Here is a 12,629-nt window from a genome sequence, read left to right on the forward strand (position 1 = left end):
GGTGGCCAAAGTATTGGAGCTACGGCTTCAGCGTCAGTCCTTTCAATGAATATTCAGGATTGATTTCCTTTAGAATTGACTGATTGGATCTCATTGCAGTCCAAGGGACTCTGAAGAGTCTTCTCCAACACCACAATTGAAAAGCATCAGTTCTTCGGCACTCAGCTTTCTTTATAGTTCAAATATAATAGTTTCTATATAGTATATATCCATACTTGACTACTGGATAAACCATAGCTTTGACTACATGGACCTTTGTCAGCAAAGTGATGTCTCTGCTTTTTAACACCCTGTCTAGGTTTGTCATAACTTTTCTTCCAAGGAGCAAGTGTCTTTTAATTTCATAGCTGTAGTCACCATCTGCAATGATTCTGGAATCCAAGAAAATAAAGTCTGTCACTGTTTCCACTGTTTCCCCATATATTTGCCATGAAGTGATGGGACCGGATGCCGTGATCTTAGTTTTCTGAATGTTGAGCTTTAAGCCAGCTATTTCACCCTCCTCTTTCACTTTCATCAAGAGGCTCTTTAGTTCTCCTTCGCTTTCTGCCATAAGGGTGGTGTCATCTGCATATCTGAAGTGAGTGATATTTCTCCTGGCGATCTTGATTCCAGCTTGAGTTTCATCCAGCCCAATATTTTGCATGATGTACTCTACATATAAGTTAAGTAAACAAGGTGACAATATACAGCCTTGACGTTCTTCTTTCCCTATTTGGAACTAGCTCTTTATTCCATGTCCAGTTCTAACTGTTGCTTCTTGACCTGCATACAGGTTTCACAGGAAGTAGGTAAGGTCGTCTGGTATTCCTGTCTCTTGAAGAATTTTCCAGAGTTTGTTGTGATCCCCACAGTCAGAGGCCTTTAGCATAGCGAATGAAGCAGATATTTTTCTGGAACTCTTGCTTTTTTGATAATCCTGTGGATGTTGACAATTTGATCTCTGGTTCCTCTGCCTTTTCTAAATCCAGCTTGAACATCTGGAAGTTTTCAGTTCATGTACAATGCTTCCTAAGGCCTAGGTGACTTCACCCTCCAAGATGTCTGATTCTAGGTGAATGATCACACCATCGTTCACCCTCCAAGATGTCCGATTCTTGGTGAGTGATCACACCATCATTGTATCTGAGTCATTAAGACATTGCTCGTATAGTTATGTGTATTCTTGCCAGCTTCTTCTTAATACCTTTTGCTTCTGTTAGGCCATACCGTTTCTGTCCTTTATTGTGCTCATCTTTGCATGAAATGTTCCCTTGGTATCTGATTTTCTTGACGAGATCTCTAATCTTTCCCATTCTATTGTTTTCCATTATTTCTTTTCATTGTTCATTTAGAAAGACTTTCTTATCTCTCCTTGCTATTATTTGGATCTCTGCATTAAAATGGGTATATCATTCCTTTTCTCCTTTGCCTTTTGCTTCTCCTCTTTTCTCAGCTATTTGTAAAGCCTCCTCAGACAACCATTTTGCATTTTTGTATTTCTTTTTCTTGGGTATGGTTTTAATTATTGCCTCCTGTACAGTGTTTCAAACCTCCCTCCATAGTTCTTCAGGCACTCTTGTCTACCAGATCTAACCCCTTGAATTTATTCATTACTTCCCCTGTATAATCATAAGGGATTTGATTTATGTCATACTTGAATGGTCTAGTAGTTTTCCATACTTTCTTCAGTTTAAGTCTGCTTTTGGCAATAAGGAGTTCATGATCTGAGTCACCGTCAGCTCCCAGTCTTGTTTTTGCTGACTGTATAGAGCTGCTCCATCTTCGGCTGCAAAGGACATAATCAGTCTGATTCCAGTTTTGACCATCTGGTGATGTCCATGTGTAGAGTCTTCTCTTGTGTTGTGGGGAGAGGGTGTTTGCTATGACCAATGTGTTCTCTTAGCCTTTGCCTGCTTCATTCTGTACTCCAAGGCCAAACCTACCTGTTACTTCAGGTATCTCTGTACTTCTTAGTTTTGCATTCCAGTCCCCTGTGATGATAAGGACATCTTTTTTAAAATTCTTTATGGTTTTTTTGTAGTAGGAAATTTTAAACTCTTATGTCTACCTTTTAAAGTTTCTCCTCTTTGTTAAGAATACTTAAAAGACATATCATCTTCTTAAATTTTGTTGTAGAATGTGTCTCTGAGTTTTATAGATTTATGTTTATTGCACCTGGAATTTAAATTTTATATATAATTTAAGATAAAGATCTAGTTTTTTGCCCGATGATAAGTTATCGTAGCTTGTTGAAATAAAATTTAGCCTTTGGCTTGTGTGTTTTCTTGCATGTTCTGGAATCACTGAGTTCTTTTTCTCTTTACTCAGCTGTGTGTCTATTCCCACGCCAGTGTTGTGTTGGTTTGTGTAGTGTCTTTTGTGTGTGTTCTGTTGTCCGGCCAGTGAAGTCCACTTCTGGTCTTCTCCTTTTGTTTCATTTTCTTGGAGGTTCTTGGCCTTCTTTTTTTTCTAATTTTAAGTCCCTATTTTTAAACTTTAATTGTAGGGGGAGGCTTTTTCTCAATACAGCTATTTATAAGTGTTAGAAAAATGTTACTAGTATGATTGATGTATTTTTTTTTCCTGTGTTTCTAGATGTCTCCTGCTAAACTAGGGGAAATTTTTTAAATTAATTTAAAGTGTTGTGTCATACTTCTTAACAAAAAACTTCAACTTTTTTTTTACTAGATTAGCTTACATTTTTTAGGTATTCATTTAGATCATTAGCAAAAAGGTATATATTTCTCTTTCATTCCAGTATTTATTCCAGTTAATTCATTCTTATGTCTTATTAGTTTGCTATAATCTTCAAGTTAGTGTTGAATTACAAAGGGTTCAGTGGGCTCCTGCTCTTAATTCCTATTTTTATTAATTTGATTTCTTAACTGAGCAATAACATTCATATGGTTAAAATGATACAGATGTGTGAGAACAGTCCCCTTCCCACCCTTTTCTGAATCTGTCCAGTTCTCACCCTGTACTTGTACTAACCACCATTACTGGATCTCTTTCACAGATCAGATTTCTCTATGTGGAAAAACACACACACATATATAATATATATTTATTGTGTGTCCTATGTAGCAGAACACTAAAATCATTTCAAATAAAATAAAGATTTTGATTTCTTTGATCCAAAGATTATCCAGTTCATCTTGTAGTTTATAAGTAAAAATGTTTTTGCACATTTTTGTTAATTTTTTATATTATGTGTCTCAGTTGAGGTAACTGAGAAAATACACTCTCTGAATTCTTGCATATTTGCAGTGTTTTTCTTATATAAAAATGTAAGCTTTGTTGGTACAGAATTCTCTCAGTCATCTGTGAATGTTATTCAGCTCTTTCTCTTTTAAGTATCGTAGATGAGAAGTCCAATAAGTAGGTGATTTCTTTTTATCTTTTATAGCTTACTTTTTATAGCTAGGTGCTTAAATATGATCCAGCATCCCTAAACTTTTATCCCTGATACCTTTTAATATGTGTTTTCTTTTAGTATAACACTCTCTTTTTTTCAGTAATAAAGCATACATAATATAAAATTTACCATTTTAACGATTTTAAAGCAAACAGTTCATGACACTAACTACAATAAACATTGTTGTACAACCATCACTGTCATCCATCTTCCAGAACTTTTTCTCATCTTCCCAAACTAAAACTTTGCACCATTAAACAGTAACTCTTCCTTACCCAGCCCCCCTTAAGAACCATTCTACTTTCTGCCTCTGAGTTTGAAGACTAAATATCTTGTAAAAGTGGAATTAGACAGTGTTTGACCTTTTGTGGCTGGCTTCTTTCACTTAGTATAATGCCTTTGGGGTTCATCGATGTTAGCATGTCAGGATTTCCTTCTTTTTTAAGGCAGAATAATATTCTTTTATATGAATGTATCACATTTTGCTTAGCCATTCATTCGTTGATAGATATTTGTTTCCACCTTTTTGCTTTTGTGACTATGCTGCTATGAACTTGGGTGTCCAAATATATTTTTGAGTCCCTGCTTTCACTTCTGCATATATACTTGGAATTGAAGTTGCAAATCTTCTGATAATTCTATGTTTAAATTTTTTAAGAAACCACCATACTATTTTACATAGCAGTACCCCCATTTTACATTTTTCATCAGAGCACACAAAGGTTTTATTTTATCCACATCTGTGCCAATACTTGTTATTTTCTGTCTTTTTAAAAATTATAGCCATTCTAACGATGTGATTTTAATACACAGTTTTAATCTGTCAATTTAAAAAATCTGTCTCTTATACCAGGAACGCTCTATGTTATTGAACCTGGGAGCAGAGAGCTCACAGCAACTTGCTTGATCTTCTGTCCTTTGAATGCTTTATTTTTATGTATTACTTCAAGTCCATTTATGTCTGGAATATAAATGACATAAATTCAGTGAGTTGCACTTATACAGGTCTGTATCTGTGTCTTAATCTGTTTCCTCATTTGTGAAATGAAGGTGTTTGGTGATTTATCCCCTAGGTTGTCTGATTCAATTGTGGTGGTATTCTCATATTTATAGAATTAAGATCAGAAATACTGTAAGGCATTTATGAGCCCTCCATAGACTGTGGAATTCCTCCCTTTCTACCTGTCTGTTCCTCATACATACATGTTAAAGGCCAACAAGACAGGTCTACTTAGTCCCTAAACATCCTTCATAATCTTTTTTAAACTGTTTCCTCTTCCTGATTTTTTCTTCCACTGATTCTCACCTCCCTTCACACTTTGATTTGGTGGAAGTCTTATTCTAAACTTCAAATAACAGCTGAGATCTCACTTAAAGTCTTCCCAGTTTTCTGTAACCAATTAATTTCTGAATTTCTGTGCTCATAAATCTTGTATTGTTAGTCTTATTACTTAATGCCTTTTATGGAGATGTGTGTGTATGAAATTTTTATTTTACTCCCCCCCCCCCCCCCCCCGGCATAGTTTAATAATCTCTTACACTGCTGGGACCATATCTTACTCACATTATGACCTTGTTTCTATTTCAGGGCTAGTATTTAGTATATTTTAACTAAATTTGAGCAGGAGTGAAAATATATATATGTATATATTGACCAATAATCAGTGTTGTGGCTGCTTGTTGGTGTTTTGTCTAGGAAATGCAATCAACAGTATTTTTAGGAGGTTTTCTTGTGTTTTATATCTGCCATGTAGGACCAGTATTTCTCACGTCAGCAAGAAGATTAACTACAGGAGGAACTTCATTAAAGCTACAGTTTAGAATACGCAAATGGGAAAGGTTTCTAACTTTACTGTGTACGTTTCACATATATCATTAGTCACTGTTAGACACTTTGATCTTGCTTAATATAATTCAGTTCTGAATGTGTATTTTAATGTGATAGTTTTTGACATCAACATTTTTGGCTTTCATCTAATTTTTAGTATTAACTTGGAGTTAATGGAAATAGTTCCCTGTATATATTGTGGTTTGAAACTGCTAATAAGTGCAATCAGTAATACATGATCTTTAGCTCCTAAACTGTGAATAGTAGATTTCATTTTTTGTTAAGATCTATGTCTGAATTGAACGGGGTCACAGCGTCTGAATGCTGAATAAAGCAGTAGAATGCAAATCAGAAGATAGAAGTACTGAACTTGCTCCATTATTAACTGAAGCCTGTTCAAGAATGGACATTGTTATTGGTGTCTTTTTAAAGTTGGTAGTAAAAGCCCCTGCTACTTGATAGTTTGTGAAGTACTTCATCACCACCATTTTTAAAATGTTTTAAGTTCTTGTAGCTTTTTGAAGTAGTTACCTATTACCTCTGTTTTATGATGTGAATTGAGACTCAAAGAAATTAAGTCACTGTAAGATTTGGCTAGCAGTAAAATAAATAATGGGCTTCCCTGGCAGCTCAATGGTAAATCGCAGCACCAATGCAGGAGACGTCGGTTTGATCCCTGGGTCAGGAAGATCGCCTAGAGAAGGAAATGACAGCCCACTCCAGTATTCTTGCCTGGGACGTCACACGGGTAGAGGAGCCTGGCGGGCTACAGTCGTGGGGTCACAAAGAGAAGGATGTGACTTAGCGACTAAACAGCAACAAAATAAATAATAAGCTTGGAACTACACCCCAGGTTTTACCCCCAGTTAAGACTATTAGCTTCAATCATGCTGTGGTATGTTTTTTGTTTATAGGATTCTACGTAAGTGCACTGGAGTTAATATCAACAAGTTATTCTGAATGTCACAATATTGTGTGTATATATATATCCATTTCATGTTTAAATCTTGGGTGGTATCTGGTAACAGATAAAGATAAACTTCAGGGATGATTTTCATTTTTCCAAGTGAGTAATTTGAAAGCTTTAAAAAGTATTTTTCTGTTTTTAAAATGTTCCTTCAAACAAATGTTTTATTTGAAAAATAAAAAGTATTTTTTAAAAAACCTGATTATCTGATGTTAACTGTTAATCCTTAAATTATATAATTAAAATTTTTATTCAGTATTTAAAGGTGTTTCTGAATTTTCTGTCTTTTTTTCTGCAGAATGATAAATAACGCTGATCATCTCTAGCAAGGATATTGATTGACCTCATGTAAAGTATGCTCAGTTCCTTTCCAGTGGTGTGAGTATCTAGTTCTTCTCTTAACTTTTATCTTCTCTATTGTTTTAATAAAGTTAAGAAATCATTATATTATAGTACAAAAAGGATAGCAGGCAATTGTAGAGTTGAAATAATTTTTTCATAGTTATGTGGTAAGGAATGAATTTTCAGATCTGTATCACCTTTGTCTTTTACCATTTCTGTTTTCAACTTTGAAGTCTAACATAGATTTTTCAGTTGAACATAAAATTACTTATAATCTTAAACCGCTTAATAGCCTAGAAATTTGTGAAACAGATGGCTAGTATTACATTCCTTGTGACAAGCAGGATATTGGTAGAATGTTACTTTAGTGCTGCCTTTTGTATGCAAACTAATAAGCACGAATAGCCATTTTCTTTACCTACTGGGGATAATAAGCCTAGTTAAGCCTATTAGCTAATGCAGTTGGTAGCCTTTCTTTGGAGTCTGGTAAAAAATACAAATTGGATGGTGGTATTGAGAGTTTTTTTGTGCTAGGATATCAACTGTAACCACTAGTTCATATTAAATACTCTGAACAAAAGTATTCCGGGAATTTCAGATATTAGAGAAGATAAAGTACCTATTAGCTCATTAAGTACATCTTTAACGTAAGTATTTTTTAAAATTCGGCTCAGTCTACATTTCAATTAAATTCCTTCTGTTTTGGTTGTCAGTTCTGTAATCCACTAAGCAGAATAATGATAGATTTTCCTTGTTACTAAGATTTTTTTTGTTAAACACTTTTCTTCTCTTGTTGACTTTATAGTATATCAGAAAGTCTCTGGAATAGACCAGGTGATGTGAACTGTGGCCTGAGGTGCTGCTAAGCAGCTGTGTACTTGGGAAAGGGATACTACTCTGTTGCTTTGGGCCTAGTTTTCCCTGTTTTAAAAAGTACAGTTTATTTGTTAATGGCTGTTCTCCATAGACATTAGAATGTAAACATTGTGAGGCTTTTTTTTTTTTTACCTTATTTTGCCTTATTTGTGCCTTGTTGCATTCTTTTTACTTTGTATGTAGTCTGACACACAGAGGTTATTCAGTAAATGTTGTTGTTTGGTCCCTAAATCATGTCTGACTCTTTGCAACCCCATGGACTGCAGTCTACCACGCCCCTCTATCCATGGGATTATCCTGGCAAGAATACTGGAGTGGCTTACCATTTCCTTCTCCAGGGGATCTTGCTGACCCAGGGATCAAACCTGCGTCTTCTGTATAGGCAGGCGGATTCTTTACCAGTGAGCCACTGCCACTGGGGAAATCTCAGTAAATGTTAATTGAATTATTTTTGTCTAAATGGTCTCCTGTTCTCTGATTCCACACCTAATTTATATCTCCCTCTACAGACTTTCATGTTTTTACTTGGATTTTATTTTCCCCATTGTATGTAGATGGTTGTTATTTAAAAATCTCAACCTTAATTTGTGGTAATTTAAGATCTATTAAAGTATAATTGTAAGTTGAATATAATCTTATTTTTCTCAAAATCAATATATTTTGAAAACACTTTTATGCTCTTACCTATAGTGATAGCCTTTGTTCTGTCAGTTCTCCCATTGGTTTGAGTTACAGAATCACTTTTCCATATTGTAAACTCAGTCCCCAGCAAATCTTCATTTCTTACTTACTCTTGTCATTTTCTTACTTTAAAACTGCCGTTCCTTTGATGGTAATAATAGTTGTGAGAGTAATGTGCCACAAATAGTATGAAGAGCCTTTAGTATGTCTTTAGTTGGTTAATATTATGATTGACTCTATAATGTGTTAAATCATCATGGAATAAATACCATGAATGACAAAACTAATATATGACTGTAGCATATTTTGCCTAGTCATTCTAGATAACAAGATAAAAACACCAAAATCCAGCTCGAGAAAATACTGTTATCCAATAAAATCTTATTAGCTGTTGGTGCTTTCCAAGTAAGGTGGTTGTGTCATTTTTGCACATATGATTCCAAGATTAGGCATTTGTGAATGCTTTAACCTTCTTTCCTCTACATGTTTCTAGGGTTTAGTTAAAGTTCGTTCTGAACCTCAAGACTTATTCAAGAAGGGTTTACATATACAGGTAGAGATAAAATTAATTGTAAAAAGGGTTTACTATTATGGTCTTAATAGTATGGTATTTTAGAATGTCACTTTGTGAACTGAGCCATAATTCCTGAATTTAATTGTTCTTTTATGCTTTAAACATTGTCTGTGTTATTACAGTGTCGAAATTCTCCTCACATCATTTTCAATTATTATTGGCCTGAGTCTGCATTCAGATGAGTAATTTAAAGTGAAAGATGTTCCTTATCCTGTGAACAGTTCTTGTGTTATATAGGAAAATTAATTCAGCTTTTACATGTTATCTTTTTCTGTTGTAAAAGAATTGCTGGTATCATGGACTTAGATGACCTTTCTAGGTCATTATTGCCATAATCTCATGATGATGTGCTTAAACTAGGTGAATTGTAAGAAATAAAATTTGAAAATGACAGGATGTGTGCCTTTGTTTATGTTAATGTACATCGGAATATTGTTCTCAGTATCTAAGCGAGCTTCTAATCTTGGCATTTTCTCAATAAAATATTGTGCCTTCAGTGTCACCTGTATGATTTGATCCTGCTCATTATCCCACCCTGCTCTGGGGCAGTCATATAGTTTGCTCTCGCAATTGTAGATCTTTTTACTTTAGGTATGTCTTTGTATTAGGGACCTCTCGGTGCAGGGCACATACATCTAATTTAAACAAAGTGAAGCATAAAGGGAAGTCTGTGTGAAGTAAACTGCTTCCCTGTTGGCTCAGATGATAGAGTCTGCCTTCAATGCAGAAGACCTGAGTTCAATCCCTGGGTCAGGAAGATCCCCTGGAGGAGGGGATAGGCCATCCATTCCAGTATTCTTGCTTGGAGGATCCCATGGACAGAGGAGCCTGGTAGGCTACAGTCCATGGGATTGCAGAGAGTTGGACATGACTGAGTGACTAACACTTTCACTTTCATGCTGTTACACAACAATATAAGAAGAGGAGCAGGGATGTAGTAGGGTCTTAGGAATGACTAGAACAACGAATGTGAATACTGGAGAGTTTTCCGCTTTGCCCTGCATTTCTTATTATGCCTGCCTTATTTTCCTACAAACTAGCTCCTTCTACATGGTGAGGAATATACCAGACTAACATCTTCTTGCAGCTGACCACAGTTATAGTGACTGTCCATCTTCCTGCTACTCTAACCTGAATATTTTGAGAAGAGCAAAGCTGTTTCCTTGTGTGCCCACACTATTGGCCAGAAGGTAGGGCATTTTGAGTGGCAGGGCTTACCTGGTGGCTTGTATGGTAAAGATTTGCCTGCAGTGCAGGAGACCCAGGTTCAATCCCTGGGTCGGGAAGATTCCTTGGAGAAGGGAATGGGAACAACTCCATTATTCTTGCCTGGAGAATTCCATGGACAGAGGAGCCTGGCAGGCTGTAATCCATGGGGTCGCAAAGAGTTGGACATGACTTAGCTACTAACACTTCCACTTTTCATTTTCATCCTTTCCAAGAACGTGTGGTTGGAAATAGACATTCTAGGTGGACAAAATGATAGGTGCCTTCTTTTATCTTCTTTTAAGACTTTTGAATTAACCACTCTTAAAATGGGCTTCCGTAGGGAATTCCCTGGTGGTCCAGCCTTTAGGGCTCCACACTTTCACTGCAAAGGGTGTGAGTTTGATCCCTGATCAGGGAACCAAGGTCCCACAAACTATGCAGCATGGCAAAAAATAAAGTGGTTCCCATAGTCAGTGACTCTGAAATGACATAAACACATTGTTTTAGATACTGTGGAATCTTTAGTTCTGGTTGGTCTAATATAAGCTTTATAGTGGATACTTTTCAGTTAACAGATTAAATTCACGTAACTCATTTTAGTTGTATACTAATATACAGAGTGCTGCCCCATACAGAGAGAGGTTTGAAGAGTTACATATAGGATACTATTAGCCCTGATATAAATGGGATAGGAAAATATCATGGTTGATTTTTTTTTTGTCTGCAAAGTAAAACAGTCCTTGAAATCTCATATATAAAATAAGGTCTGTTTATGATGTATTTTGAAAGTATGAAGACTAAAGTTAGCAGTGAACAACTCCATTTTCAAGAGAAAAGAAGAGTTTACCAAATCAGTAAGTTAAAGGGTAAATTATTTGGATTACTAAGGGGATTTGGCAGCTACTCTTAAAAAGAACTTCCTGGGATTAAGAACTAATATGTTACTAAACACTAGAAAGGACCAAGGGCTGAGGGTTAAGATAAAACTGTAGTGTCAGGTGTCTCTTATAAGCCATTCAGAAAATGTTTACACAGCTTTTTCAACTAATTTTGAATATAATATGCCTACCGAAAAATATACAAATCAGTAGTGTACAACCTGGTAAATGTTCACATATTATGCACCTATAACGTAACTAGCATGAAACAAAACATTACCAATACTGCATATTATTTTAATAGTAGGCATTTGTGTTAAGCAAGGTATACTCTTCTGTTGACATTAGTCAGGAGAAAAAATAAATGAATTACTCTGGTTGAAAGTTTTGTTTTTTTCTCTCTCACCCAACTAGTCAGTGATAGATTATGGGTTGGGGATGGGGGAGGGCAGATATATGAAGCTGACAAGGAAGCTAGTAGAGTGGTACACTTGTAATAGGCAGAGCTTTAGAATAGCTTGTAACCGGCATTCCAAGCGTCTGAAATGGAATGGCCAAACAAGCCTGTGGTGTATTCCTACGATAAAGTACTCTTCAGCAATAAAAAATCATAAACTGCTGATACATGCAATATCATAGATGAATCTCAAAAACTTTATACTGAAAGAGGCCTTACACAAAAGAGTACATAGACAGTCCATGTGTATGAGGTTCTGGAACAGAAAAAATTAACCTTTGTCATGAGAAAAAATCTGAGCAGCAGTGGCCTCTGAGGAGAGAGAGTGGGGACTGCCCAGGAAGGAGCACTAGGGAGCTTCCTGGGGTGAGGGTAATATTCTGTATCTTCCGAGGGGTTTGATTTCACAGGTGGATGTACTTCTCAGAACTCAAAGAATGGTGAATGTAAGATTTGCATATTTTATTTTATGTAAATTTTACTTCAATAGAAAAAAGTACCTGAACAAATACTGAGCTCTAGCTAATGATCTCCATGTGGAAGGATTTAAGGAGAGATGTACAGATGTCTGTAAATGATTTTGAAATGCATCAAAAAATGAAATGAATAGAGGGATGGATGCCTAGAGCATGGATAGATTATGTGGTAAAGCAAGTAAAATACTTAATGGTAAAATCTCGATGATTAGTGTATAGGCATTCACTGTCAGCTTTTTTTTCACCTTTTCTATGGGTTTAAAATTTTTCATTATAAAATCTTGGAGGAAGAAAACAGGAAAGAATGTAATAATCATGAAGACAGGATTTTTATGATGAATAGCTTGTCACAAATGAATATTGGAAGAGCGCAAAAGAAAATGTGAATAGGCAGAAGGCAGACAGTGTGGCCCATGGGGACAAACAACCTGCAGCATATTATTTTAGGCCCATAGAATATCTGTTTTTATTTTTAATGAGCTGATCTCTAAAACTAGAATGACTTCACATAAAAATTATAGATTTCTGCCTGCTTTTTTTAAAAAGAACTTGGAAGACAAAACAGTCACTCCAAAGGTAGATACAGATTTGTGTGGAGTTTTTATATATGATAAAAGACCAGAGAGGAAGAGATGTACTACTTAATAAAGCATATTGGACAAGTGAACTATCCTTTTGGGGAAAAATAAAGCTCAAATCTTTTGATACTCATTAAGTAAATACAAATTCTATATGGACTAAAGATTTTAAATATAAAAAAAAGCTGTTACTAGAACTCCTAGTCCCTCAGTGGAGTGGTTTTGTCTAAGTAGTTTAAACTGGAAACTTAAAAAAGGGCAAAAGTCTGTGTCCCATATCATTTGATTCCAGTAATTTCTGCCATATATGCATGCTTTTGGAGTCAGTAAGATCTAGGTTTAAATCTTTTTTCCTATGTCTTAATG

The 12,629-nt window shown here is 35.6% G+C and overlaps 1 protein-coding gene across 9 annotated transcripts in view; it reads left to right on the forward strand.

The window, feature by feature from the left end:
- The window catches only part of HMBOX1 (homeobox containing 1), a 208,239-nt gene that overhangs the window by 70,475 nt on the left and 125,135 nt on the right, over positions 1-12,629 (forward strand). For all 9 annotated transcript variants that reach the window (XM_070480639.1, XM_070480644.1, XM_070480637.1 and 6 more), the window contains exon 2: positions 6,491-6,570. In XM_070480639.1, coding sequence (XP_070336740.1) covers positions 6,548-6,570 — 23 coding nt within the window. In that variant the 5' untranslated portion in view covers positions 6,491-6,547. The remainder of the gene's footprint in view (positions 1-6,490; positions 6,571-12,629) is intronic.

This window comes from Odocoileus virginianus, chromosome 18 (assembly GCF_023699985.2).
Source record: "Odocoileus virginianus isolate 20LAN1187 ecotype Illinois chromosome 18, Ovbor_1.2, whole genome shotgun sequence".
NCBI classification, from domain to species: Eukaryota; Metazoa; Chordata; class Mammalia; order Artiodactyla; family Cervidae; genus Odocoileus; species Odocoileus virginianus.